General features: G+C 37.8%; 2 protein-coding genes and 1 long non-coding RNA gene across 3 annotated transcripts; 2 read left to right on the top strand and 1 right to left on the bottom strand.

Moving 5' to 3' along the window:
- Positions 1 to 3,014: 3,014 nt before the first annotated feature.
- On the top strand, positions 3,015 to 6,898 carry LOC103702857. Its single transcript, XR_003384814.2, has 2 exons — positions 3,015 to 6,418; positions 6,534 to 6,898. It is a non-coding gene; the product is annotated as an uncharacterized LOC103702857 (long non-coding RNA).
- Positions 6,899 to 10,360: 3,462 nt separating this feature from the next.
- Positions 10,361 to 20,322, bottom strand: LOC103702858 (probable sugar phosphate/phosphate translocator At3g11320). The gene is made up of 4 exons (XM_008785452.4): positions 19,561 to 20,322; positions 14,043 to 14,146; positions 13,509 to 13,737; positions 10,361 to 10,847 (listed from the first exon to the last, which is right to left on the bottom strand). Exons 1-4 carry the CDS (start codon positions 20,029 to 20,031, stop codon positions 10,701 to 10,703), a joined length of 951 nt encoding a protein of 316 aa, XP_008783674.1. The 5' UTR covers positions 20,032 to 20,322; the 3' UTR covers positions 10,361 to 10,700.
- Positions 20,323 to 23,182: 2,860 nt separating this feature from the next.
- Positions 23,183 to 26,891, top strand: LOC103702859 (40S ribosomal protein S23). Its single transcript, XM_008785453.4, has 4 exons — positions 23,183 to 23,340; positions 26,026 to 26,181; positions 26,261 to 26,387; positions 26,505 to 26,891. Exons 1-4 carry the CDS (start codon positions 23,336 to 23,338, stop codon positions 26,643 to 26,645), a joined length of 429 nt encoding a protein of 142 aa, XP_008783675.1. The 5' UTR covers positions 23,183 to 23,335; the 3' UTR covers positions 26,646 to 26,891.
- The last annotated feature ends 685 nt before the right edge of the window (positions 26,892 to 27,576 follow it).

The raw sequence follows: 27,576 nt of genomic DNA, 5'->3' as shown, positions 1-27,576 counted from the left end.
TAAGAAGATGGCTTTAGCGGCTACTATGCTCTCCTTCTTCTCCGCATAAAACACCAGTGTATCGTCAGCAAACCGCAAACTTTTGACCATGGCTATTTGCATAAGAACTAGAATAGTCTTTCATAAGAACAGCTGCGCCTACCATGTTTTCTACGACTGGAATACAAGGTCACGCTGCACCTTTTTTGCCACCACAAATCCTACCATCAATCATCATGGCTTACACCCTCAACCATCATCATGACTGTTACTATTCCTCGTCATTTTCTGTGAAGCGATTTTACCACGGCTCCGCCATCATCATTGTTCCCATGGCCTTGCATTATTATCTCAATCATCACTTTCATCATGGTTTTATATGATCTTCGTGGTGCACACCATGGTCGGCAACCCATCACCACCTGGTTACTACGATGATGTTTCACAAACTTTTCCACTTATCTTTCGCACCACAAATTTCTCTATTTCTCTGGTATTCATCCTCTAGAGTCTGGCCATTACGAGCCACACTTTTAATATTAACTCCTGTTTCTCTTCGATAAAACATTTCCCACATGGAGATATCCATCTCTACTGAGGGGGCAGCATTATCTCTGCCACTGGAATCCATAGCATCCATGGCAATGGATCACATCAGAAGTACAATCACTAGAAAATCCTTGTCTTGCCATATCATAATCCCGTTATTCGTGGTTTCACATCATGATCATGACAGCTGATCCATCACTGTAACGTTCATTATTATTGTCTCTAAGTACTTCTTATCTACAAATGCATTGTTGGTTCCTCTTCCTCCACAGAGATCCATCATGACTGCTCGCCTCTTTGGCATATTCTATTCTTATACATCAGCACATATCCCTTATGGTTTGAATACCCGCTGGTTAATTTGCAAGCGTTGTAAGTTTGATTACTCTCATGGAAATATACAGTATAAAGTGGTTTGCAAAAAGATTTTGCTCAGTTGTGCATAGCCAGGGGACTACTTCCTCTGTTATGGCCTACGAAATGCACATGCAGGCGTGGAACCGGTTTTCCTTCTCCTCGCTCATTTGATGGAGAAGCAATGACACAGAAAAGCTCAAATAGAGGAACTCTATGTGCTGAAATGCATTTTTTTATATTTTTGTTAAACTGAATTTATTGAACCAAACTAGAGTAAATACATCTACAAGCATCAAAAAATAAAAATCTAATAATTCAAAATGAATATATCTTGCAGTTGTTTATAAAGTAGATCTAATGTGATCAGCAATATATTTTGCCATGCAGTCTACAGTACTGTTAAGTTTTTGCTCTCCTTCTCAAACAATCATATCTCAAATGATAAATTCTCTAATGTTATAAAACTCGAAAGCTGCCTAATAATTAATTTTCCGAGTCTCTGTGTGCGCTTGTTTAAGAGAGAGCACTTTCTTATTACGTGAACCTTATGGGTTGTTCCTAATTGTGCAGTGTGGAGACTTGATATGGACATGGAATGGTAAGTATAAGCTTCAATATTTGAACAGAAGGGAAGAAAACATAGTTAGCTAGAATTGATTAGACACCAACGTGAGCACTTATTTTTTCAGTATATATAACATGAAATTTGTTTACCCTATTTTAATTTTGAAATTATAATTTCGGTATAGAAAGGTCAAATGTGCTGTTAATTGGATGATTTTTTATATAGCTCATCATTTTAGAGGTGTTATTTGGAATAGACACCTCCTTTGTACTTGCTGCTTCTGATTTTATTGATGCACTCACATTCATCGTGTGGGATGCCGATGTGTAAAACAAAAATATATATGATTAAAATATTCGTTTATTCCTGGGAGCTAACCGCTTGATGCCCATGTATGATTCTCTCCTCCGTTTTTGCGAGCCCTAAACCCCTTTTGGACTCTCTTTCGATTCCCCTCCCATCTTTCTCTGCTTCACTCCTCTCCGATTCTCGAATCTAAGGATCTCCCTTTCTCATCAGCGTCTCTATGGAGGACTAGGACGATCTCCCTCCTTTCTCTTCTTCCGATGGTTCATACCAATCCGTTATCTTTTTTTTTTTTATCCGATGGTTCATACCAGTCCATGATCCCGAGGTCTATGTTGATCTTTTTCCGGGTTCTTGCTGGATTTTCTTTTGTATCATAGCATGTGGTGCCATCATGATTTTTTTTCCTGACTAATTCCGGTGCATTAAAGTTCCTGGTTTTCTACTTGTTTAATAATTTTTTCTTGCTGGTGACTTCAGGTCAATTAGGATTCTTGGTATTTCTTTTTTCTTTTCGTTTCTTTTTTGAGAAATGGAACCTTTAAAAATGACATTTAGGGTTATCTTGATTAATTTTCGTAGTTTATAGTATCTATTTCGATATTTCTTCTGATTAGTTACGGGTTATTGGCATTCCTGGTTTAATATCCCTGACTTTTTTTTCTTTCCCATCTTTTTGGAAGACAGAGAGAATTTTCTTGTTTTTTAGCGTTCTGCTAGCTAGTTAAACTAGGGGTGGCAATCGGGTCGGGTCGGGTCACATGCAGGCCGGGTCAGAAAATCATAAATCTGAACCCGACTTGTTTATTAAACAGGTCAGAAATTACAACCTGAACCTGACCTGTTTATTAAACAGGTAACCCGACCCGACCCGTTTAACCTGTTTAATAAACAGGCAATCTGTTTATCCAACTCGATCCGACCTGTTTAACCTGTTTGCCCAATCTGACCTGTTTAACCTGTTTAGACCTGTTTAACCTGCCCAATCCAACCTGTTTAACCTGCCCAATCCGATCTGTTTAGACCTGTTTAGACCCGTTTAACTTGTTTAGATCTATTTAGACCCGTTTAACCTGTTTAGACCTGTTTAACCTGCCCAACAGTTAAACGGGTTAAACGGTTTAAACGGGTCAGACATCTAAAACCCGTATCCGATCCAATTAATAAACAGGTTAAACGGGTCGACCTGTTTACGACCCAAACCTGTTTATGGTGGGTCGAACACGGGTCGGGTCATATTTTGCCCCCCCTAAGTTAAAGTTTCTGCATTGTGATCTCCTTATCTTCTCCTTTTGCATGGGTCACCCTGTTAGGTCTATCTCAGAGTTCTGTGTAGAATTTGCTAAATTTCCTTTCATATTATAGATTGTAATCTCCAGTGCAATCAGTTCTTGCAAGTAGGGTTCTTCAAATCCTGCTGCTTTTTTCTCTTATGGAGAAATCGATCTTTATCATGGTTTCTAGGCTTGTGCTAGCTATTATAATAATACTGCTACTTCTTGATCTATCAATCTTTTTTCTATGTTTATTTGTGCGGTTTGCTTGCCTTTTCTTGAAAATATGGTGTATGGATTCTTGTTCTTTTGACTGTGTAAAAGAGGCTGATTCTGAAGCTGTTTTGTACTAGTTTCCCCCTCTGTGCATTGGTCACGAAGGTAGTCCCAACTCTTCATGATAATTTGGTTTTGTCAGATATTCATTTATAGAATTTTCCATCTATCATGAAGAAGGGCAGGGAAACAGCACCATATCTTGTCATGTTGGATATCTTAAAGGATGAACATATTTTCTTCTCATTTTCTCTCAATTTTGGCACTAGAACAAAAAACAAATTAAAAGTCTCCACCTAAAAGTCTAATGGTGGATTTGATAATGCTTTGCTGGGGCTTCATTGTGGCAAGAAAGCATAATCAAAGAGCTATATTTGCCAGATATAGTGGCAAGAATACTGTTACATATGGTGTGCATTTTATAAATTTTCGCATATTTTTGTGTTCACTAGTTGATTTTTTCCATCTGAAGTTGATTATGTGACATGTTTCTTCTTCAATTTTACATTCCTTGCTTGTTGTATGGTTTCATCCATGGTCTGCCATACCGGTCCATACGGGCCGGTACGTACCGGTCCGGCCTGGGACCGGTACCGGATCAGCGTGAAATCCGGTACTGGTAATTTATTGTTGAAGAACCGGTACGGGACCGGTACGGGATCGGTACGGACCGGTACGCCACCAGTACGGATCGGTATGGAACTGGTTTCGTACCGGTCCGGGACGCCACCGATACGCCGACCGGTACCGGTACGGCGGACCTTGGTTTCATCTGCTTGTTAAAATTAACATTGAGGTTTATGGTAGATATTTTTGCAGCACCAAAGAAGGCTGAACTTTCTTTTAAGAATAAGGTACATTTTCTTGATGATTGCCTTGTTTTTTAGTCTCATCTAAGTGTGGTTGTGGTAAATATCATTTGCAAGCTGTACTGGTCCAAAGAGGAACCATATTAGTTGTCAATAGTCTGATGTGACTTCTAAGGCCCCTGATTGTGAACAGGTGGATACACTTGCTTTCTCTAAACCTCTGCATGTCGCTGAACCAATGTTTTCTGCTCATCCTATATAAAGTTATGTGCCATATATCTTTTTATTCTGATTGAAACTTGATCCGATCAGGAATAAGAAAAAAATTACTTCAATCAGCTTAACTTGCTTTTTTTAAAACAAATTAGAAAATAGAAAAATTGATGAAAATAGGATTTAGGTCCCCTTTTCTTTTATTTGAATCCTCCAAAACTGAGTTACAAGACCTCTATTCATACTAATAAGATTCATCATTACACAATCCAAGTTGCATTCATTTTCTAGACACAACTATTGAAAATAACCATGGAAAAGCTAAAATTATATAGGAGTTAGATCTCAACTTCTACATCAATTTTATTTTCAGCTGCTTCTACTCCTAATTCTTCTTGGATTGAGAGATGCGCCTGGTCAAAGCCTGCCTCAAAAGATTTTTTTCTTTTACTTTGATCAATTCATTTTGAGGCTCAAATGATGAATTTTTCTCTTGATTGCTAGGTATAGTAAGCCCTTTAGAAGTTGGCGTAGCTCGTAGATCTTTAAAAGTTGCAATATCTCAAAGTAAAAAAGAACCTCAATTGGACATCGTGGAAGTAACTTTGGTTTTGGAAGTTTGATATACAATTCTTTTTTCTAATATGGCGGATCTCGCACCCAGACCTTGTCTATACCATCAGTGGTCCATGCTAAGTTTGGTGATGCTCCTAGACACCACCACTTAGAACCATAGTCATAAGTTTATGGATTCGAGAACAATTCATCTAGATGTAATGATTCATAATTTGGGAAAAATCTGAAAAATTCCTAAAAATGTTCTGAAAAAGTTTGAATACCAAAAATTAGAAAAGAATAATTTTAATATATGGGCTTTATAAAATATTTGTATATTTATCTACCCAAAAACAAGTATAGAGGTGCAAAATTAACAAATGATAACAAAAAATCACTGTTAGCAAAAATATATAGTATCATTAATTTATAACATATAAAAATTTCTTAAATTAGTCACAAAAAAATTCATGCATAATTTGAGAATAATTAAATAGTTTTGGACCAACTTGTTTTTGAAGATGAATTCAGAGAATTATTCGGTTAAGAGAAAATTGAGAATAATTCCAGAACTTTTCAATAATTCAGAAAATATTGTGACTATGCCTAGGACCACATCCAAAGCTACTCCCTTGTCCACCATAGTAAGCCTAAAGTCTTCTATGGTTGAGAGCAGCCAGATACTTTACCAAGATGATTTTATCTGGCCAGTAGATCCACTTATTCTACTGTGACATTTCAAATTAGAATGTAAGCAATTGACTGATGTTTTCGGAAAAAGATCATGACTAAATGCTTCAAAGTTTGAAATTACATTCTCTTTAAGGTGTTGTTGCTGGGAATCTTGTTAATTGGAGATCTCTTGTAACCTCCAAGTGAATTGTTTATAGAGATGCAAATGATGTTGCTTCTAGGTTCTCTAAGTCATCATGGATATCTTCTTCCAGTTCACACCAAGGCAATAAGGTGTTGTTAAAATCTCCCTGCTTATCATATAGTAGTTTCTGCAGCATGTCAGCTGACTTAACTGGTAAATGTCCCTTGACGGCCTTGATGAAGAAAACTGGCTGCAGAAACTACTTTGTCAGCTGGTTCAGTATTGAAAACCTCACTGAGAGCCTGTAATAGTAAGTTTGGGTTAATAAATGCAAGTAATCTGATCGTATATCAGAAGTCTGCATTGAAGTTCCCTTCATGTGTCTTTCCTGACAGTTTATTTCTTTAGGTTCAGAATCATCTTCAATAACTTCTGCTACAAAGTCCAATAATCGACAAAGAGCTTTGGCATTGGTTGATCTTTACTGTGTTGCTAAGTTTTTTTGACCCTAGTATCCTCAGCCATCAAACTGCTGAAAACTTTTGACAAGCGGACCCTGCATTGGAGCTGAAAAATTCTAGAAACTTTCTAAAAAACCAGCATCAACAGAGCTTTTTGATGAACTCCTCTATCAGCTGAACCATTAGATGTGAATTATTCTGAAGTATCTCTGGTGTGAAATGCCTGACGAGACTATCATGAATTCGAATGCCTCAAGGTTGAATATTTTTATGTGGTTAATAATGCTAAGCTCATAAAAAATTGTACTGGTTATAGTTTGTCCATGTGTTATATGCTTTGCAAATCTTAATGTTTTTTTAAATAATTCCTAGGAGAAATCTCTTGTCTGACATTCTGATACATACTCTCGGATAATTAAATTTGCTGACAAACACCTCTGGATCAAACAACATTGTTATGAAGGCCAGCAAGCTTCACCCTGTGAGACCTGCAACAAAAATTTGACCACGAACATTGACAACATATTGGACTGAAACATATATGGACCTCCAGTAATAGCAGGAAACCTGCATAATTGTATCAAATATTCGATTCTTCTGAACTATGTAGAACTCTGAGGATGAAGGAAATTCTTCACGATTTAACCTGTAAACTTTGTAAGTATTTACTTCCTGTGGTCTGTGATGACAGCCACATAGCAGTTGAAGTCACTGATACAAGTATTTGTGGTTGGTCATCTGAATGAGTCCTAAAGTGCATGCCAATTAGCTTCATAAGCAATTTTATTTGGGTGGGGGGACATAAATAAGCAGGCATCATGGATATCAACATTGAACGTTTCTTTGTTAAAATTTTCCTCGGATCAAGTTGATAGCTCAAGCTTTTTCTATGGAGGTCAAAGTCTGAATATAACAATGGTAAAAGTCATGTTGAAAATGTCTGAACTCATCTGAAAATGACTAAGATTTTGGAGAAGGTGAGGTGATTCTTGCCATTAAATGCTTGATTGCTTGACAGAAAAATGTGATAGCCTCATATAATTGCTTAAGATCATGTGCACTGTTGGTTGTAGCTAGTTTAATGATTCCCCAAGAAACCAATGTATTTGTATATCACTTAAAATCTTGCTCAAAACTCGTAATAGTGCAAGAAACAATGAATATTGCTCCCTGAGATCTGTGTAAATAATGTCAATGTTGATAGATTTTGCAGTCATGTGAGAAATGTAAATAAAAATGTTTATCTGTTCGCTGACTTGGTAAAATGCTGTTGCACATAGGAAAGATTGAAGGATGCATTTCTTCTAGCAGTATCTTCCATAAGCCATATTTCATTGTTCAATGCTATTTATGGCTTGACTCCTCCAGCCAAGTGAGTTTTTAGTCACTTTGAGTTAAAATTGAATCTTATGCTTCTAATGAGCCCATTGAACATTGGATTTCACAGTGACAGGATCATCATCACTGCAACTAGAATTAAATATTTACATAGAATGTAGTGGTATGAAATGTGTCGGTGAATAGAGATGAATCCTCCAAGATGTTTGGTAATGGAATGAGATTTCTTGCTTCCTAGAATTATTGCCTAATTCATAAATTCATCGAGCAACCCTAAATTTCAGAATGCCCATTTTATTGGAATATGGGTAAGATGGTTTACACCTCCAGTGGATCTTCAAGGGATAGCAATACATGAAATCAAAGCAAAAAAAGAAAAAAAAAGGATGAGGCCCACTTGCCGGATTGAATAAGCTGGTTGAAAGGTGGGAAGTCTTGGAAGAAATAGCATGTTATAGCATGTTTGAAGGAATGTCTGAAGGTCCTTTTAGGCATAGTTTCTTGTTCCCCTCATTTTTGTTACTGAATCAGGTCACAAACATGAAAGCGTCAATTTTGACTTTTTTGGTTGCTCTGTGCTGCTTGTGCAATTGGAAGTGTTTCATGTTCTTTGACCCCTCAGCTGATGTGGGGCTTCAGATAATACTTGAAATGATGTAGCCTGTCTATATGATCACACTCTCCGTTCTATACAGCTGTCGAGATTCCCAGATAGAATATAATCAGTCACTGCTTGCGTCTTGTTCTAGGTTGAGATTATACCTAGGCGCAAAAAAGAAAGGCATATCTAGGGATGTTGGAATGATGCACTAGTATATCATGGAAACCACTAAATTTTGGTTCTTGTTCTTAAGTTGTGCTTTGTCGCGAGTCTTTTGCCAGAAATTTGTCTTTCTGTAGGATTTCCGTCTTTGAACTTTGAAGTTTAGCTTCGACTTTTATCTGTTATGTAAACTGTTGGAGTTGTTTGTTCAAGTTGTTCCCCAGGGAGTTGTTTTGTTTCGATTCATTTATGTGGCTAGCACTGAATGTACTTGACATGGAATCAACGCTAGCCATGCTTAAGGCTTTTCCCACAAACGCAATCTTATCATATTTCTTATTCTCTCCAAAATTTGGAGATGCATGTATTCATATTGCTAAGCCACTTTAAAATAAGTTTCTTATATGGCATTGTCTTTCTTGATTAATATTTTACTCAGTTTTAGAGATGCAAATCTCTTGCTAAGAGCTTGAGTTTCATGTAATTGTCGTCCTTGAGTTGGTACATAACATCAAATTCCTCAAAATTTTCATCAAGTTCCACAGCAAGCTTTAAGGCCTTGGTTTAATCCAAGTTTCGCGGCACATGCACGTGGGTTTATCCATGTCAGCATTGATGCTGTCCGTCATCCCTGTTTCTTTTCTTGCATCTTTGCTGCTGCTTTTTTTTTTTTTTTTTTTTTTGCTAATACAAAAGGGGTAGGGAGGAAGGGACAAGCCCACCCCCGCGTAGCAGCTCCCACTGGGCCTCCGCCCCGCCAGGAGAGTATTCGATGCGGGTAGAAATGGCCGTGTGTTGGGCACCCCGATCGGTTTTACTCATACTCTCCCCATCCGTGGGTCCGGCTCAACTACCCCTCTGGGCTCTGGCTCTAGTCCCACGTGTGAGTACGTCACACCTGGCATCATTCCGGCTACTAGCGGTCCTATACTTCAAGTCCAAGCAGTGAGCTTCGGTCCACAATTTAATCGTCGCCGCAGCGATTCGAACTTGGGACCGGTTAGAATTTCTGCCCAGTACCACTAGGCTACCACCTTGGTGGCTTGCTGCTGCTTTTTGAAGGAAATAATCCTGTTAGCTAATGAAACATTGGCAATCTTATTCTTATTATACCTACCCAGTGTAGATATGTACTTATATTTCTAACTGTCATCAGGAGCCCTTAGAGTAGTACGTACAATAGTTGGTAGGCTACCGGATATCTCACTCATGTGTCAGGGTACCCACTCTTTTATTTTATTTTATTTTTCACGCATTAACACTGACAGAAATCTTATCAAGCCTGAGGTCATCTTGTTTCATCCAAAGACAACTTGCCGATTCCTTGCAGACTTTTCGAGCGCCTTCAGTTTTAGGGGATGGGCGACATGATCTGCAGGCAGGACTTGCCGGGTGGTCCTTTTTCGGCCCAATATGAGATTTTGAACCAAGCTGTTCATTCTAGAGAATTAGTTCGGTTCAAGCCCGTTATTAGCCCGGATTATGACACCCTCTCCAGAGAATCCTGGGCTTCAGTTGGGATGGCCCTGTGACATACGGGCTCATTGCATGTGTATAGCAGATTGGAACTAAAGTGGCCTGTTCCTCTTGTTGCTGGAAATTCAAAAAGAATTCCAGTGGCCGATGATTGCTGTGAAGCTGCTAGGTCACTGAATGTTTTCATAATTATTGCTCTGCCGGATGGTCAAATGCTAACCGGCACCAATCAGCTTTTGCATCATGCTGGCAAGGGCAGGTGTCGAGATATGGCAGCAAAAGTGGACTGACGAGATTGGAATTTGTCCCTTTCTTGAATGAGGTGGTTTAACTCGCAGTTTTGGTGTGAGATTTTAGAAATGAGAGTGAATTTGTGAAGATTTAAAGTTCAAAATGGACCAGCGAGGCATTTGGAAGCAGCAACAAAGAAGCAAAGCGCATCAGACTCGCCAGAGCAGAATTTACTCGATGCGGACGAACACCAAAAATGAATGACACGCATAGCCAACAGCGTGTGGGCGGGCGTGTAGTATCCGATAACACATTGAAGAATAACACATTCAGATCCTCTCCAAATTGAGAACTGGTTGAATATTTAAAAACATATCATAACGAATTAGGATGAGGATTGAAACAATATATGAATAGAGTAAAATCCTGTACGTGTGCAAAGAATTACAAGGATCCTATCCTTCATCAGGATGATCTGGGGAGAGAATGCACCCCAAAAAAGAAAATTAAGGCCAATCTGTTCTTTATTCAAAAATTTCTTTATCCTACTAGCTAACTGGTCTTCATTGTTGATACAGATGGCAACCTTTAGCAGGTTCCCGCAAAAAGAATAGGGCGCAAGACATGCATCAGCCGCATGTACATGCCAAGCAACCTCAGGTTTCTGGTGAAGCTATCGCAACTCTGGGTATAAAACAATGAACATTTGCCCCTCGGTTCTAGAGATGCTCTCACTTGCTACGTTTCTTTGCTTCGCTGTAAAGAATGACCCCAATTACTGTGAGAGTGTAACCAAGCATCCCAGTCACTGATACCGGATTCCTGAATATTAAAATCGAGACTACCACAGCCACAGCACCTTTGGCGTTCCCCAGAACCTGGAATTAACAAAACTCACTTAATAATCAATGCATCCTAAAAGATAAAATAACAAAATAACACAAAGAATGAAAAATGGGAATGAACTGTGAGAAAAGGGTAACACCTCAGCAGTAACCTGTCAGGAAAAAAAGATTGTAAAATTTTGAACCATATTTTGCCATTTCAACACAAGCAAAATGCCGTATTGAGTCCATGTCTTTAAATCAGTTTGAAATCATAGGAGAATAGAATGTATTGATCGGAGCACTTTCGCATTCTATGAAGATCTGGACAACAATAAGACATGTCCTATACTTGCAATCCATTTCATATATTTTATCAGAAACATGGCAAAATCACTAAATTATTTGCCCGGCAATTAAGTATTCAAAAAGCTTTTTGTCTTAAACAGGATATAATTATTCAACTTCAGAGGGGATAACCCTTCCAAAAGTCAATGGCTGCTAACCATCAGGTAATGGTTTGGGACTACTAAATCGTTGGAATGTTTGTACATGGAATCATTTCCAGACTAAATTGATGTGTTATATACCGGATGGATGTATCACTCATGTTCATTTCCCAAGAAAAGCTGGTCGTCATGGTGATGCCTACGCTCGGGTCAACGAATACTTCTACCCCAGATAAATTTATTGGACCACCACTTTGAAAATATAACAAGCAATTTTCTACAATCGAATAACAAAGATTATGTTACTTTATTAAAAAACTGAACCAGTCTCGCAAAACCAACAGCTATGCTGGTCTAGAAATCATAATTCACAAAGTGCAACTACTGCTACAAGCAATACCGACTGCAGCATATCTTCTCTCTAGAAGATACCACCCTCTTTGTCTGCTTGGTCATCATCAAACAGTTTCGTAGGGTTAAAGACAATCTATCAACCATTTGCATAAAAGAAAATCCAGTAACAATACAATTGTATATCCTTCTTTAGAATCCTGCCATCTCTGTAAAGGTGGCCAACCACACCATGGACAACACTGCACGGCAGGTCGGGTCTCTGTACAGCCACTCTATGCTAAAATCCTCCAATTACCAATTAACTTAGAATTTGGTCCTGATGTGCACTTCATGTCAACCACATCAGTCATGAGTATGTGTAAAACTGTTTTTACCTAAGAAAAAAATATTTGAAAAAATAGGAACAACTACTATGAAATTTTTTCCTAGGTCGTGATCTATCTGAGTAACTGCATGGAAGTTTATGGTTGCTAGGAGCTAGAAAACTTGTTACAGACGAATATTGGAAACCAATATATCAGCCAAATGCATCCTAAATGAATCAAGTAGTTGGCTTCAATCTAAAGCTCTGGTTTTCGAAAGATTAAGAAAAGTTTTGTGCTTGATCAAAGTTTTTCAAGGTCAATACAGTCTTTAAGAAACATTTACAGGGAAAAATTTCAGCTCCCAATTGTGTAAGTGGCTTTAGGATATTTGAATCTCCTGTGAAAATGGCAAAAATGGATTTAATCAATCACCCTGATGCATGCTAAACTGATGTAAGTGGACGTCTAGGCAGTGCAAGATCGACAAACATCTCCATCCCTAATTGACAAGTAGCAATTTACAAAGACCGTAACTTCCATCCTACTTCTACGGCTATGGGTTTACCTATACCTAACTCTAAATTTTCCCAGCAGAAACCAGAGCTGTCATGAGGAACTTACAGCTGCTAGAAAGAACAATGACGAACTATATATATTCATGAGTTTGACTGCAGCTGGTTCATATTCAATCAAGAAAGTTATTTTGCTGTTTGGTAGCCCTATTCTATGATATGTATACTGTTGTATTATTCTGACAACATTGATGCTGTAATAATATTCAAGGGAGCCAATCAAGCAACTGATTTCTTATTGATTGCGCATGTTCAGAGGCAATGCTAATAACAACTTATTAACAGGAGGTGAAGTTAATGGAGAATATGCAAAATGCATAACTAATTCACTTCTCTAACAGCAACATTAAAAGCTCCCTCCCTGGCTCCCCCAAAATGAAAAAGATTAAGAAAAAATTTATTTACTTTGTAGCAAGTTTGTTATTAATATCTTCCTTTAAATTACCTTTTTCTTGAATTTGCATTGGTGCAAACTCATTCTTCAACTCTGTCCCCTTTAAGTACATTTTCAAATATTCTTCTTTATGATACTGTCATTGTTTGTGAGCCCTTTCTTTCATAAGATGTTTGCTTCAAGGCAGACGACAGCTGAACTAACCATGTTGAGAGCTAGCATAAACATTATCATTGGTGCAACCAAGTCCTATACCACATATAATATAACTTGTTTGTGCTATCATATTTCAGAGATGCTTCTAAACCCTCATCCATGCTGCCAATGTTGATTTAAGCAGCAAAGGTTTTGTTACAGAATATTAATCAGAAAACAGATGCAAAATAAAGAGAAAGAGTAAGCCTTAGACAGTAACATCAAAAGACATAAATATCAACAATTCCACACAATAACACCAAGTATTGGTAAATATTTGCAATAGTTTACCCATTTAAGCAAATTACGATCCACAAGCAAAGTATAAGAATATAGATCAAATAAGAATTGCTTTCCTTTTCCTTCTTTCATGTAAAAAAGTTATATGACAATCAATATAAACCATGAGGTATAAAGATGAAAAAGAGATCAAATATGGAGAATACCTGGAGCGTCAAGGCGCTGGTATGTTTGGTCACCAAAAAGTTGGTCAAATTCACAAAATATGCCAGAGAAGAATTAAATAACAGATACCATATAATTCTGATATCTTCTCTAGCAAGTGCTACTGTAATGCCGACAACATTTTCCTCCATAAAAAGTGTTACTGGGAGTAACAAAATAACTGCTATTGGAGCCATGTATAGAAGGAGATTCATTGAATTCAGTTTTTCCCTGATCACAGATATCCATTAGTCAGTAAAGCGTGAATATTCTTATTAATTGAAAAGGTGTGAATATTCTTTACAGATAAACCTGATAAGAGTAATTTAGCACCGTTTTCCATTTTTTTTAGAAAAAGAACCTAGTCTAAGGATAATCTTCATTATATGATGGCTAGTTGTATCACAAAAGGTCTACACAAGCAGGTTTGCTGATGCTAAGACCTAAGATTTCCGCAGAAGATGAGACAGTATAGCTTCAATGAGCAAAGAAGATCAGCATATGCACGAACACTAGAAGAAAATTGTAGTCATTACCCCTCAGAAGACAACAAAATCCCTTGTAGCACTGACTTTAATGCCCGTGCAGCAGTTGCACCAATGCACATGATAAAACCAAACAAATGGAAACTCGGCTCCCCCTGCATATTAAAAGACAAGAAAAACAACAATCAATAATCAAAGGATTTCATCTCGTCAAGAATCATGAAGACACATTTAGCGCAGAAAAAGATATGAAGTGATTTACAAAAAGTTCTTAGCATGGCCTAGAGAATGGCTGAAAAACAACTGGTTGCAAAAGTGTACAAACATGTTCTCTCGAAAAGCTCGTATTCCAGCAAAATATAATTTACCCTGGTTAAACATCATTCAAACTTTCAAACTAATCCTCTTTCTAAACATCCAAGATCTTCTATAAGGCCAACTGTTCCTCTTAAGACCTTGTCATACCCCCAATGATACAGTAGCCAAAAGAAAATTTCAAGAAACCATGATGATGCTCTAGTCCCCCTCGAAGGCATGGTTAAAGATAACTAATAGATTCAAGAAGCAGCAAAAGAAAATATGCACTGCAACTGCATGCACTATTTATTGGATCATTGTGATTGAAAGAAATGAGCGGAGGTGGCAAGAAAGGTGCTATAATTCTTTTTCCAGGTTGAGGACGACCTGAAGATGATAACCATATAGGTGAACATGCCTGTCTTTGCCATTGCAATTCATAGGGTTGGTTTTGTTTTCACTCAGGAGACTTTGCCAACATGGTTGTGCTGCCCCTATTGCTTCTAAAGCGTGGCCCTTGATACTCCCATTTAGAGTTTAATAAAATTGAGATTTGATAAGATACAGGAATACAAATACCTCGTGCATTGGCCAAGGCCAAGGAAATACTAACTATTAAGATGTCAGTAAGCTGACTTCTCATAAAATTGCACAAACTTTTTATCCACTATTTTCATGTGTAAGTCAATAAATACAACCCTCCAAACCCTACATAAAGCAACTCTAGCTTGTGTGACACTCATCTAGAACTGCCTAAAAGACCGCAATGAAGTTCAAGATTTTTTATTTATATATAGCAGCATGGAGCCACCATAATTGTTTATAAAGTTATTGAAGCAGTGTGTTCCACAATCATGTGTAAGGCTGCAAAAGGGCCAGGCGGACCAAGGCATCTTGACCCAAATATGACTTGATTACATTTTTGGGTCTTGATTTTGGCCCCAAACCCAACCCATTGGCTGATTGGGTCAGACCAGGTCAGGCCTATGAAGAGATATGAGACCTAGCAAGTCATTCAGGTTGGGTCAAGGTCAAGCGTGACCCAATCATAGCCCAAATTTTTGGGTTTGGGTTGGAACAAATCAGGTCGGATCTACAAATTGGGTCAAGCATAAAACTATTCTTTTATAGCTAAAAACATAATAATTAGTAATCAAATATAAAATCACTGAAAATTTTCAAATATAACTAAAGGAATGCCAAATTAAATATGAAATTTCATTCGAAAACCTTTTTGAATTCGAGCCAAGAAAATGAACATTGTTAATGTACAAGATTACATACTATAATTTTAAAAATAAATAATTAGTATACTTGAAAACTCCAAAGAAGAATCCATAGAAACAAGCAATGAATCCTTAAAAATAATTGAGAGGAGGTGGAGTTGCTCGGATGAATAAAGAGGAGCTAGTGATGGTGAACATCTATTTTGGAGTCCATGATGCTAATATTAAAAATATAAAGTACGGATTGGAGTCTATGGATTTGAATGATGACTAAATGATGAGTTTGTACTATCCTTTGTAGATGTTCTTTTACACACACACACACACACACACACAGACACATATGATATAGATATGCGTGTCAATGTAGTTATGCAAATATGTATGTACAAAGTGCATATATCTGTCAATGCATCCTAGTTTTGAGATTTTCCATAGCAGCGTATCCATGTCATGCTGTTTTAGTATCCCATATTTGTGTCCACGCTTCATAGGGTCAAATATGGTCCAGGTAGGATTAGGTATATTAGTTGTTGGCCTAAATTAGATCCGGATGACAAACGACCTAGGTTAGGTCAAGTCGGGTCAAAAATTACAAAACCTAGACCTAACCCAATTTTTAGAACAAGTCTAGCCTTTTACCCCTATTTGGTAACAAGTCTTCAAAAAGGATTGACCAGGTTTAATCAAGTCAAGGTTAGGTTCGGTCACAAGTCGATCCAATCATTTGCACCCTAATCATGCGACACTTCCATTCGTTATCCTTGTCACCCACTCTCCCCTTCACCCCATTTATCCCCCACCCCTCTACCTACTAAATTCTTAACTTTCCATTAAATCAATGTATAAAAAACTTAATTTTCATATTCCAAATGCACAATAGATCTGAAATGAAATGTTATGTCAATCTTTTCTAAGAGATGCCCTTACAGCAGCTTCCACTCTCGTGATAACTTTACCAACCTTTTCCTAACTACGTCCACCCCCCTCTCGCCCCCCGCCCCCCGCCCCCGCCCCCCGCCCCCCAAACAAAAAGAAGTTTATAAGCTTCTCACGACACTAGCAATGCGCACAACCATCATCACCTGCAGCAACTACAATAGTGGGCAAGGGTTACTCTTTTTGTATTAAAAAAATACTTTCCTTTGTTTTTATTTTCTTAATTCTTAACTTTTTCACTTTCTTAGGTGTTACTTGGACATTTTTCATTGGACCAACTATCTAACCATCATTGAGTGCTGAAAACAACAACCTCTAAAATTTTAGGCATGAAGACACGTATGTGTGAATGTTTAGCTAGTCATTTTTTTGATGCTTGTCCAGAAAAAGAAACTGAAAAGGAGGGGATGAGATATACGTTAAGCAACCAAAAAATAATAATAAAATAGCCATGAGTTCATAAGTTGTTTAAGTTATTGTTAGTTCATTTCAGGTTATTTGAGATGGGTTCAGATCATTTTTTGAACATGATGACCTGAACCAACCCATTTTGTGGGCTGTGTCAGGGTTTAATGGTTTGATCGCAGGTTATCATTCAGCTCTCTCAAGCACCCAGCCGACCAGTTCTCTTCTTAGAACTCATATTTCAGAACAAAAGAAAGAGGATGGATTGCACATACTGAAGAGCGGAGGGATTATGACGAATAATAATGGACAACAACGTCTTAACAATAAAATGCTCAAGTTCTATTTTTCTTCCTCTCCACCAATAGCCAGCACTGCTCCTGATCCATTTCTTCCTCCTTCCTCATCTCCCGTGAGATGCTCAAAATTCCTCTTCCCCCAAAAGCTGAGGAGATGCATTTGTCTCACTAGCAAAAAGCCATTCAATGTTTTCCCTTTACCTCACAATCCAATGATAGCATCTTCCTCTTCTCCAATGGTGACTTCTCGATCCGCACCAGCTTGGCAACCTCTCTTTAGATGGCCATGATAAAAAAGGAAAGGGAGATCAAGAAGGGTCCAAAGAGAGTGAAATTAAGATAGGGGAAAGTTACTGTTGCCCCCCCCCCCCCCCCCCCCCCCTCCTCCTTTCCTTTCATAGCAGCAACTGAATCAAATGAAACTGTTTTAGCCAAACATTTTGAATTGTTCAAAAGGACTGATCATGACAATCAAACAGTTTGAGTGGTTTTTCAAAAATCGTTAGTTTTAGTATGACTTGAGCGACCTCCAATGGTTTGCAGATGAGGGGTTGAACATGTGAACCCCATCAATCTGTCCAGATTCTAAAACAATAACTGAAAATTAACCATGATAACTTTATATTAAGAATATAATGACCCTGTGCTTAAGGTGCACAAGTAATTGTGATGATTTTTTATTGAAAATAGAATTGCACTTGGTGTCAAGTGTTTAGTACTTGAAAAAATGTGTTCCCTATATCGCACTCTTAAAAGAAATACGCCAAGCTCCAGCACTTTTTATTGACACAAAAAGGATTCTTCAAAATGAAATATGTTGCCATGTCATGTCATGTTTTGCTATATTCAAGTGCCCAAAAGTGTTAACACTTTTAGAAACTTAAAAATAGAGTTTCCATGCACCAAAAGTTTTCCCGGCTCCTCAACATCTAAACAATTGACTAAGTGCTAGGTGAATCATGACTGCTTTGCTTTTACAATTTTTTAAGACATTATACTTTACCATTTAACACAAAGTCTTAATTTAAAATGTATATAATGGGCCTAAGGATTGATAATTGTGAACGATTTTCAAAAAATGGTTAAAGAAACAAAAGGCTACTTTATGTAATTATAAGCCCATGTACTAAGGCTACTTATAGCATTGACACATTTCAACCATGTCATCTCAAAAGAGCTACAAGGATGCATCTATTTGTAAGTAAATCCTAGAGTGAGGAGAGAAACATACTCAAGCTACCCATCGAAATTCAACAAGTAACATTTATATGACAAGAAATATTAGAGCATATGTCAGCAAAAAATCTATAAATGACAAGGCAATCTTCGATAAGTAAAATGTGTGGTTTTATGATGAGATTCTTTTGTGTTCATGATAAACAACGGCAAGCTGTATCAATTATTCTCAATCAAGGATCGGGGCTTTTTTGACCAATTCTTGTTCAAGTCCGAAAAAAATCCGTTTGAGAAAGAAGAAGATCAATTTAAGGTCGAACCAACAACCTGATTGTGATGTTATTCTACACGGAGACTGAAAATCTTCGGTCATACTGAAAGCCGATCAATCACAAATTCCTATTGCATCCTTAGTTGATTCTCTGCTCTCACTGGGATCCTATAAAAGAATCACTTATCCCATTCCAGCAGACGATCCTATACAGTTCCTATATCAATTTTATCATTCCATCACAAAAACAAGTGATGCAAGTTGAAACTTGACATGGCAGAAGGACAATAAAAATGTGCCTTATTAAATAATAAGAAGAAGAAAGAAAGTCGACCAATCTACAGTTGGCATGAGTTAGTTACTTTCAGAGCATAAGGAAATAAGCACAAGCAACAACATATACTAAATCTATTCAAACGGAAGGGATGCTGCAAACTAGTAGTAAAAAAAAGTTTTCTCTCCCATGAATTACCACCAACCAAAAAAAAAAAGAAAGAAAGAAAAACAAGAAGAAGTCACATATGCTAATATGACTAGATCGGACGACGACTTTCCAAGAGTAGGTTCCATACAATCATTAAGGACCACTCCCTGCCCACTGAGAACCATAAAACACGAGAAGCAGTTTTGTTTTCCTAACAAGAGCATCTCCACTTGGATCTAAACCCAGAAAAAAAAAAAAAAAGCTCACTGAACATCCGACATTGATAAAAATGGAAAACAAATCCATACGAAATGGTAAATTTTTCGCTAACGAAAAACCGCATAAGTTATCAAGTAAACCTTCATGTCTAATTATACTTCTAGATAAGTTCAAAAGATCACCAGCCCCAAATTCAGTAAATTGAGATAGATCAGCAAGTAGACATCCCTCAAAAGCCAAATCAAACCCAAAAGTGATAGATACAATACCGAGATAAAAAGGCACAAGGGGGGCAAAGATGAAATCAACTGACCCCACTGGCGATGATGACGCCGGTGACGACGGGGATGAGGGTGATGTACGTGATCCAGGCCTCGCGGCGGACAGTAATGATGTAGGCGAACACCGCCGTGAAGAACGGCGTCGTCGCCCCGACGGCCTGGTTGAAGGACACGGGCAGGTAGCGCAGCGACACGTTGCCGCTGACCACCGATCCACAGAAAACCAGGCTCAGCGCCGCGATCTTTAAGAACTGGAGCCGGGACCGCACGGTCTGCATCGGGACCAGCTTGAGCCAAGCAATGGCGACGTAGCTGAGGAGCGAGCACGCCGTCATGTGGCACATAGTGAGGAAGATCGGAAACTTGAAACCATAGTTGCTGAGAAGGTACTTGTTGAGCAAGAGCACCCCAATGTTGGACGAGTACCACGCCGTCACCAGCCCCACGGTGAACAGCCGCCCCGTCCCCAGGGACGCCGGCAGCGAGTTCCCCTTCCCGTTCATCCCCTCCTCCTCTCGATCCCACAAACTTCTGTCCCAATTCTCGCTACTTCTCGAGAGATTGGGTGGATCTACGGGGATAGGGTTTGAGGGGAGGGATCGGTGAGGCGGAATGGCGTTAGGCTCAGGGTTTTGGGGCCGGATCGTGGGGGCATTGGGGAAAAAAATGACAGATTTGTCTGAAGCTCGCAGCGAGAAGACTTCGTCCCCGGTGGGGGAGATGAGGCTCCGTTGATTTGGGGATTGGAAGCGGGTATCTCCAGATTCTCCACCCTTTTTAATCTTTTTCGTTCTTGTTCGGTTATTTATTTATTTATTTTTTTATTTTTTATTTATTTATATTATATTTTTTTTGTTATTATTCTCGCCCACCTACCGTTTTCAGTTCCATTCTCGCTGTATTATTCGTTTTGTTTATTTCCGTGGGTTGACTGCCTTCCTTTTTCTCGATCACGTTACTCATTCTATTTTATTTTTCTTTTTATTTTAGCGGGCCGACGGGTAGGCAGGGAGGGGGGTCGGTTTCTTGGTGCGAATGCGACGGCTTTTGCTCTTTGCGTGTTCATTTATTTAACGTATTAATTCGTGCATTGATGTGGATTACTTCATACGGAAATCGTGGGCGATAGGCGGACGGAGGAGGGGTCTCTCGTTTTGACCTCAATTTTGGACCCTACTGATGGCGACTATCATGTGGGCCTAAGGTCCAGATTGATGGATGGCCGTCTTAAATGACCCAATGCTGCTTTGTTTGTGAGCCTATAACCATGAGGGTAGGTTTGTATCAAATTAGTATATTAGTGTGCACATCTAAGTTTGGCGATGTCTCTCGTGCCAGTCTTCGCAGAAGTCACCAAACGATGGTTTTGTGATGTGCTTGGTTGTTGGTGCCAGCTGTGCTTTATAGTTCGTACACAAAGCTAATCAATCAAGAGAACGGAGTTGACAATCTGTTTCCAGTCCCAATAAGTGCTTAACAATGCGTCTTGTGGTTTAGCTTTTATTTTTATTTTTTTATTTCTACATAATTTAGACAATGTAGAACATGCTTAAGTGACATTATTAAATTGTATTCATTGAGGAAGAGTTTGCTTTCATGTTCCATATATTAAGTATTAACTGGAAGTTTGATATAAGGAGGAGGTTATTTTGCCTTTGCATTATGCTAAAGAAAGCTCTTTGAGAATTTCATGAAACTTGAAGCGATGATTGTTTATTTGGACCAAAGCTTGGATGGTTAAATATACTTTAGCTTGCTGGATTCAATTTAGACATTTGCACGTGCTATGCAACTATACCATGTGTCCGATATTAACAATTCCGATCTGACATCAACTTTGGCTCCATTAATGCATTATAATATTAACTAGTAAAGAAAGCTGCAGCTCGAACGTGTAAGCAATTACCATACCAAACCGAATCATCACTTGGATGATGATGTACTGAAGACCTTCTCAAAATGAAGGTGCCTTTTGGCTTACCATAATGATGGTTTAAAATAATTCATAAACTTTTAAGTGATAAGTTTTGGAGATTATAATTGGTTGTCTCCGAGTAGGTCATGCAATTAATCAAATATTGTTTTCTTTATCTTGTAATAAACCAAATTTTTTTTTTGGCTATAGTAGATAAAATGATATCAATGCACTACCAACTTGCTTTTATGAAACCGAAAGTAAGTAGATTTTTGTCCATTTATATCCTTTCCATATATATCAAAGAGAAGCATGCCTCATTATGCAGTTGTGTTGAAAGATTTCTGCTAAAAAGTATGCTAAAAACAAAGGATGGTCCTATCCTTCATTCACCCCTAAATCTCTAAAAAGCGTCATTCGAGCCCAAAATTTTGATGCAACCCCAGTAGATACTATACTAATAAACTAAGTCCATACCTTGCATTTTTTGAGAATGTATGTGTAATGTGGTTTTAGTTATCTTATTTCTCTTTTATGGAATTTAAAGGGGTTTCTCTCATGCATTGTAACATTAAACCTAACGCCACTCCACTGAAAGAAACCCGCGCCCCACGCCAACTCAATCCCTTCAACCAATAAAGGGTTAATGGAACAAGGCAGATTGGATTTGAAGTGGGTACATCATCCATTAAATCCCACACCATTGGTCATTGTGTGCACCTAAATGAATGGCAACAGGGGATTGAATAGAAATCAACAACAAAAAAAGGGGATTAAATAAAACATCTGGTTATTTTAGAAAGAATAAAAGATCCAGATGCATGAAAACACATATTGTCATGTAAGATTAATAAAAGATAAAACACACACCAAGCTGATAGCAGGACTTCTAGGATAGGTCCATCTTTAATTGAGGAGCTGGACTTTGAATCTCAAGTTAATTCAAACCAAGTTGTGTATAGATACGAAAAAAATGGATTCAATCCGTCCGATTTGGCTAAATTTGATCCATGACGCTAACCCAGAAGAGTAAACAAATTAAATTAAATCCAAAGTAACCAAACTCTTAATTGTATCTCACTCGCCAATGATCTTGACATCACATTTTATATCCGCATCACATCCTCGAAGCTTTAAATTGCATGGCCAATGAGTAAAACCTGTATCTAGTAATCATGCCCGGAAAGCAAAAGATCATGACATGCCCGAAATCCCATCATACTGATGAGACATTGTAACCAAAGAAAAGTACGACCAATAAAAATATATATTTTATATTAAATTATAATTTTTAATAATTTTTTATATAATAAAAACTTTATATTTATATGAAAAATATGTGGGATATAAAAAATTACATATTTATAGGCTGAAAATTAAGATAATTTTTTTAAAAAATATTCTTAAACTTTTAAAAAGAATGAAGTACTTTTTTATTAAAAATATAATAAAATTTTACGCAATTTTTCCAAAAAGATAAATTTATGATAAACTAAATATATAAACATTATTTTTTTAAAAATATATATATATATAAATATCATTTTTGTAATAAAAAAGAATAGTTTAAGTGTGAGGATGTGACCCAAATGAGCGCTAATAAGCAAAATAAGTTCTCATAATTTCGCTGGTGTCAGAACTCAAAGTGCACTTTGCCGAGTTCATCACAACGGGGTCCAAAAAACCAAGAACAAACCACACCCGTCAGATCCTTACATCACATCCGGCCACACACCTAGCCGTGCGTTGCCCTAGACTTGTAATTCCAGCAGCAAGCCGCCGTCCTCCTTCACCTCCTTAAATCCCCCTTTACCCTCCTCTCCAGTTCTCGCTCGGCGACTGATCGAACTCTCTTGTGGGGATAACCACAGAGGCCGCCCTCTCCACTCAAGATGGGGTAAGCGTTCTCTGTTCCCTTTCACCTATTCCATCACCTTGCTCTATTCCTTCGTTTTCCCCAAGTTTTTGGAACCTCTGTAGCGTTAAAGATATTTCTTTTTATTCTAATGCTATATTATCAATCTTTTCGACGGATTATTAGTAGGATTTTGATGGGACATTAAAGTGTTCCGACTTCATACAATGCATTGGAAACTTAGTATAGGATATTTTCCATCAATCTGTTTATATTTCATTGCTGCTTTAATACTGATCATGTAATTTATTTTTTTCTAAATGTTCTTTTCATAGTTTCGAGGATAGTTTTTGTACCTAAAGAAGTTGAACTATAAAGAAGATATATATGCTTATTGACGGTCTAGTGCTGATTCGACTTTTCACCCGTCAGCACTCAACATTATCATAAGCTAAAATAATCATATGCTACCATGTTTACAGGAGCCCTTCAAAAATTTATTTTTGGGGGTATATGTGGTGGTATACATCCAGAAGTTTGCTGCTTTTTCTTTTTTTAACTTTATTTTCTTGTTCATACCTCGCCATGGTTTTGTAATTTATTCATAGTCTCTTTATATTCTTGTTAGTGGCTATAGAAAACCTCTTCTTGATTTTATGAGTAATTTTTAAAGTAATAAGCGGGACTGCTGGATGAACTCCAAGATAAATTGCAACACTTTGGTGGTGGAATTGGACCCAGCTTTATATTTATCCAAGTGGGCTTGTTGCTAAAAATGTTTTTTTTTTTTTTGCTCTAAAAGCAGAGATGATGTTCATATGGACGAAATCCTTGTGTCTCTTTCCTGAGTATATAGGCTTATGGACGGTCCGGTGCTGATTTGAATTTGACACATCAGTGCCTAACATTATCATAAGCTAAAGTAACCATATGCCATCATGTATATTGAAGCCCTTTCTCGAAAATATCAATTTCAGGGGAGATATACTTGTTGGTATATTATTTCTACTTTTGTCCCATTTTAACAGTACGATGATTTGTTATTTTTGATTTTATAATGATCCTATTCTTTATATTGTGTTGTTAAGGGTTTTGAAAGATCACCCTTCTTCTTGATGCTTACTCAATTAAATAAAATTTTCTGCTTCTCAGATGGAAAGACCCACTCTAATAGAAATTGCATTCTTTTAGGTGGGGGCAAACCGGGGGCAAACCCAGGTTGCTAGTGGACGAAAATTCTGAAAATTGTTGCAAACATATAGTGAATATGTTTTTAAAAGAAATTAATCTACAAAACACTCTCACCCCACCTAAGTGTGCTTATTGACGGTCTAGTGCTGATCAGAACTTGACCTTTCAGCACTTAACATTATCATAAGCTAAAGTACCATTTGCCACCATGTATTGAAGTCCTTTCTTCAGATTATTCAATTGTATCAAAGGCATATTTGGTGGTATACATGCTAGAAGTTTAGAAGTCTTTATTTTTTTTTAAGTCCACTTTCAGAGTTTGTGGTTCATGGTTTCCTTAATTTGTCTCTCTCTCCTTATCTTTCTGCTGAGGACTTTAGAAGATGTTCCTTGCTTTCTCTTTTAGTTTCCTTGGATTTTGAATTAATTTTAATTATTTGCACAAATAAAAAAGGATTATCTTTACTGGAAATTGCAATCTTCAGATGGTGAGACTCAATCCAGCTTCTTGATCAGGGGACTTTAGGAAATTATTGTACATATACAATGAGTGTGATTATTATTTCTAAAGGAGGTGAAAAAGCTGAAGATCTCGATCAAACTCTCATCCCCTCATCCACCAATACCTTTCTCGAATTCATGAATATGCTTGTTGATGATCTTGCGCTGATTTGAATGAGAGACATTGACACTTACATTATCATGAAGGACATGTTGGCACCATGTATTTGGAAGCCTCTTGAAATTTTCAATTCAAAGGCAGATAAACTTGGTGTCCTACATTTTGGGTTTAAAAATCCTAATTAAAAGATCATGTTGTTTATGATTCTTTAAGTTCTTTTTATCCTTATCCTCTTGTCAAGTGATTTGCAAGGTACTGTTATCTTCTTGTTTCATTCTCCTCGATGTATTATGAGCGAATCTTCAATTCAGGGTCGCTCATCCACTTCCGAATCTCCTCGGAAGCTCGTCCATTCACCCGCTTTCTATATTTTTTTTTAATTAAAAAATTCTAGATAGTGCAACATTCATGTGGTGGGGCTCAGCCCTGAACATAAGTCAAGAAATCATTGATATGTTCACATTCATGTGTCGACCCAAGGTGAAGCCTTTAATAGGAAATGTGATGTAATATAGGGCTTACTAATGTCAGAATAAGAGTGTTGCTGACTCTAGCAAAGTAATGCTCCAGAAAGGCCAATAACTCCAAGATTACTCATGGATACTGGCAAAAAGAGTATGCATCAACTCACAAGTGTACCCTTCAAATAGATAGATTTGTTTCTAAGATGGCTTGGTGTAGGGACTGTGTTCTATATGGCACCGTTGCTGTGTGGCTGAAAAATAGCACATGGATGTTGCTGATTTTCTTACAGAGGGGTATCTGTTTGTATATGAAGGTGAAGACAGTGAAGATTACCTTGTGTACATAGTCTTACAACAAATTAGGTCCTGCGCTATGCTAGAAAGGAAAAGGTGCCATGTGCCTAATGCTATATTGATAGAATGTTAACAATCTTTAAAACCTTATGGCAGGAAGACTCGTGGTATGGGAGCTGCCCGTAAGCTGAAGACCCACAGAAGGAACCAGAGGTGGGCTGACAAAGCATATAAGAAAAGTCACCTTGGTAATGAATGGAAGAAGCCTTTTGCTGGCTCTTCTCATGCCAAAGGGATTGTTTTGGAGAAAATGTGAGCAAAATTCACATGCCTTCACATTCCTTTCTTCTGAAATCATGGTTTATCACATAACTCACTGCTTTATCTGCAGAGGCATTGAGGCGAAGCAGCCAAATTCTGCCATCCGGAAGTGTGCTCGAGTTCAGTTGATTAAAAATGGGAAGAAGATTGCTGCCTTTGTCCCCAATGATGGTTGCTTAAATTACATTGAGGAAAATGCAAGTTTTCTTCTCTCTCTCCCTCTCTATCTCTATCTCTAAGGTTCTAGTTCAAATTGTGATGAGCTGTCTTATGTGTTCTTTGACCGTTGACAAATGTATTGATTCTGTGTGCAGGATGAAGTGCTCATTGCAGGATTTGGTCGTAAGGGGCATGCAGTTGGAGATATTCCTGGAGTCAGGTTTAAGGTTGTTAAGGTCTCAGGTGTGTCTCTGTTGGCTCTCTTCAAGGAGAAGAAGGAGAAACCTAGATCTTAGGTTACCGGGTCTTGACTATTGACTACACATGCAAGGTGCTAGACGATTTTGGAGAATCATTTGTTGCTTTATTCTTTGTTATTGGAGGCAGTGATGTTTTTTGATCTTGATAATTGCATTGTTAAAGAGAATTTTTGAGCTCTTAGGTTTCTTGTAATCAAAGTGAGATTTTGAACCCATCATGATGTTTTGCTAAGCCACGATTTTACGCTTCTTGATTCAAATAGGCCTCTTATAGTGTTCCAATCCGAATTGGTCCTGGAATATAATCACTTCTAAACAGGTGATTCTAGAAGTACTTCTGTGGAACAAGATGGTTAACCTGGAACAGTGTGGAATTGATGTATCTCCAATTGCTTGCAACCAGTGCTGCATTCTCGGTGGTTTGACTGAGTTGCTATATGTTACAGTTCTCAGGAAGCATTTGCTGGAGTTTGTGTTATCTAATTATTCTGTATGTCTTTAATTGGAGATCTCCGTGCCAGGTGATGTTTGCAGGCTCAAAGTATGAACAGATTATTGATGAATTATCATTTTAAACAAAATTCTGCAGTTAGACTAGAGAAACTCCCATCAAAATTATGTATTTAGTCAAGATAATGCAAATCAAAGTGGATCTCAGTTTATTATATAAACAATGTCCCAATCCAAAGCCTAGAAAGATTGTTATGTCTTATTTTTATATAAACAAGTAATTTCTGAAATGTTCATAGTTCTTGTCAGACTTCTGCTCATTTAATATAAGCCATGTTGAATGAATAGGCTCCCTTTTTTGTGGTTTGTGGGGTGGGAAAGGTATTGGATGATGCGAGGAAAGGAGGGTAATGGAAGAAAAGCCTACCTTTTGGACTCGGTGCTTCCAATTTTGTAGTGGGAGGCTTCCACATCACGATGTGAACATATATTGCTTCTTTGAGAAAGTGTGAATCTA

The sequence above is a fragment of the Phoenix dactylifera genome, chromosome 3, assembly GCF_009389715.1.
Source record: "Phoenix dactylifera cultivar Barhee BC4 chromosome 3, palm_55x_up_171113_PBpolish2nd_filt_p, whole genome shotgun sequence".
NCBI lineage: Eukaryota > Viridiplantae > Streptophyta > Magnoliopsida > Arecales > Arecaceae > Phoenix > Phoenix dactylifera.
The sequence above is the reverse complement of the archived record's forward strand: the minus strand, read 5'-3'. Positions and strand labels throughout refer to the sequence as shown.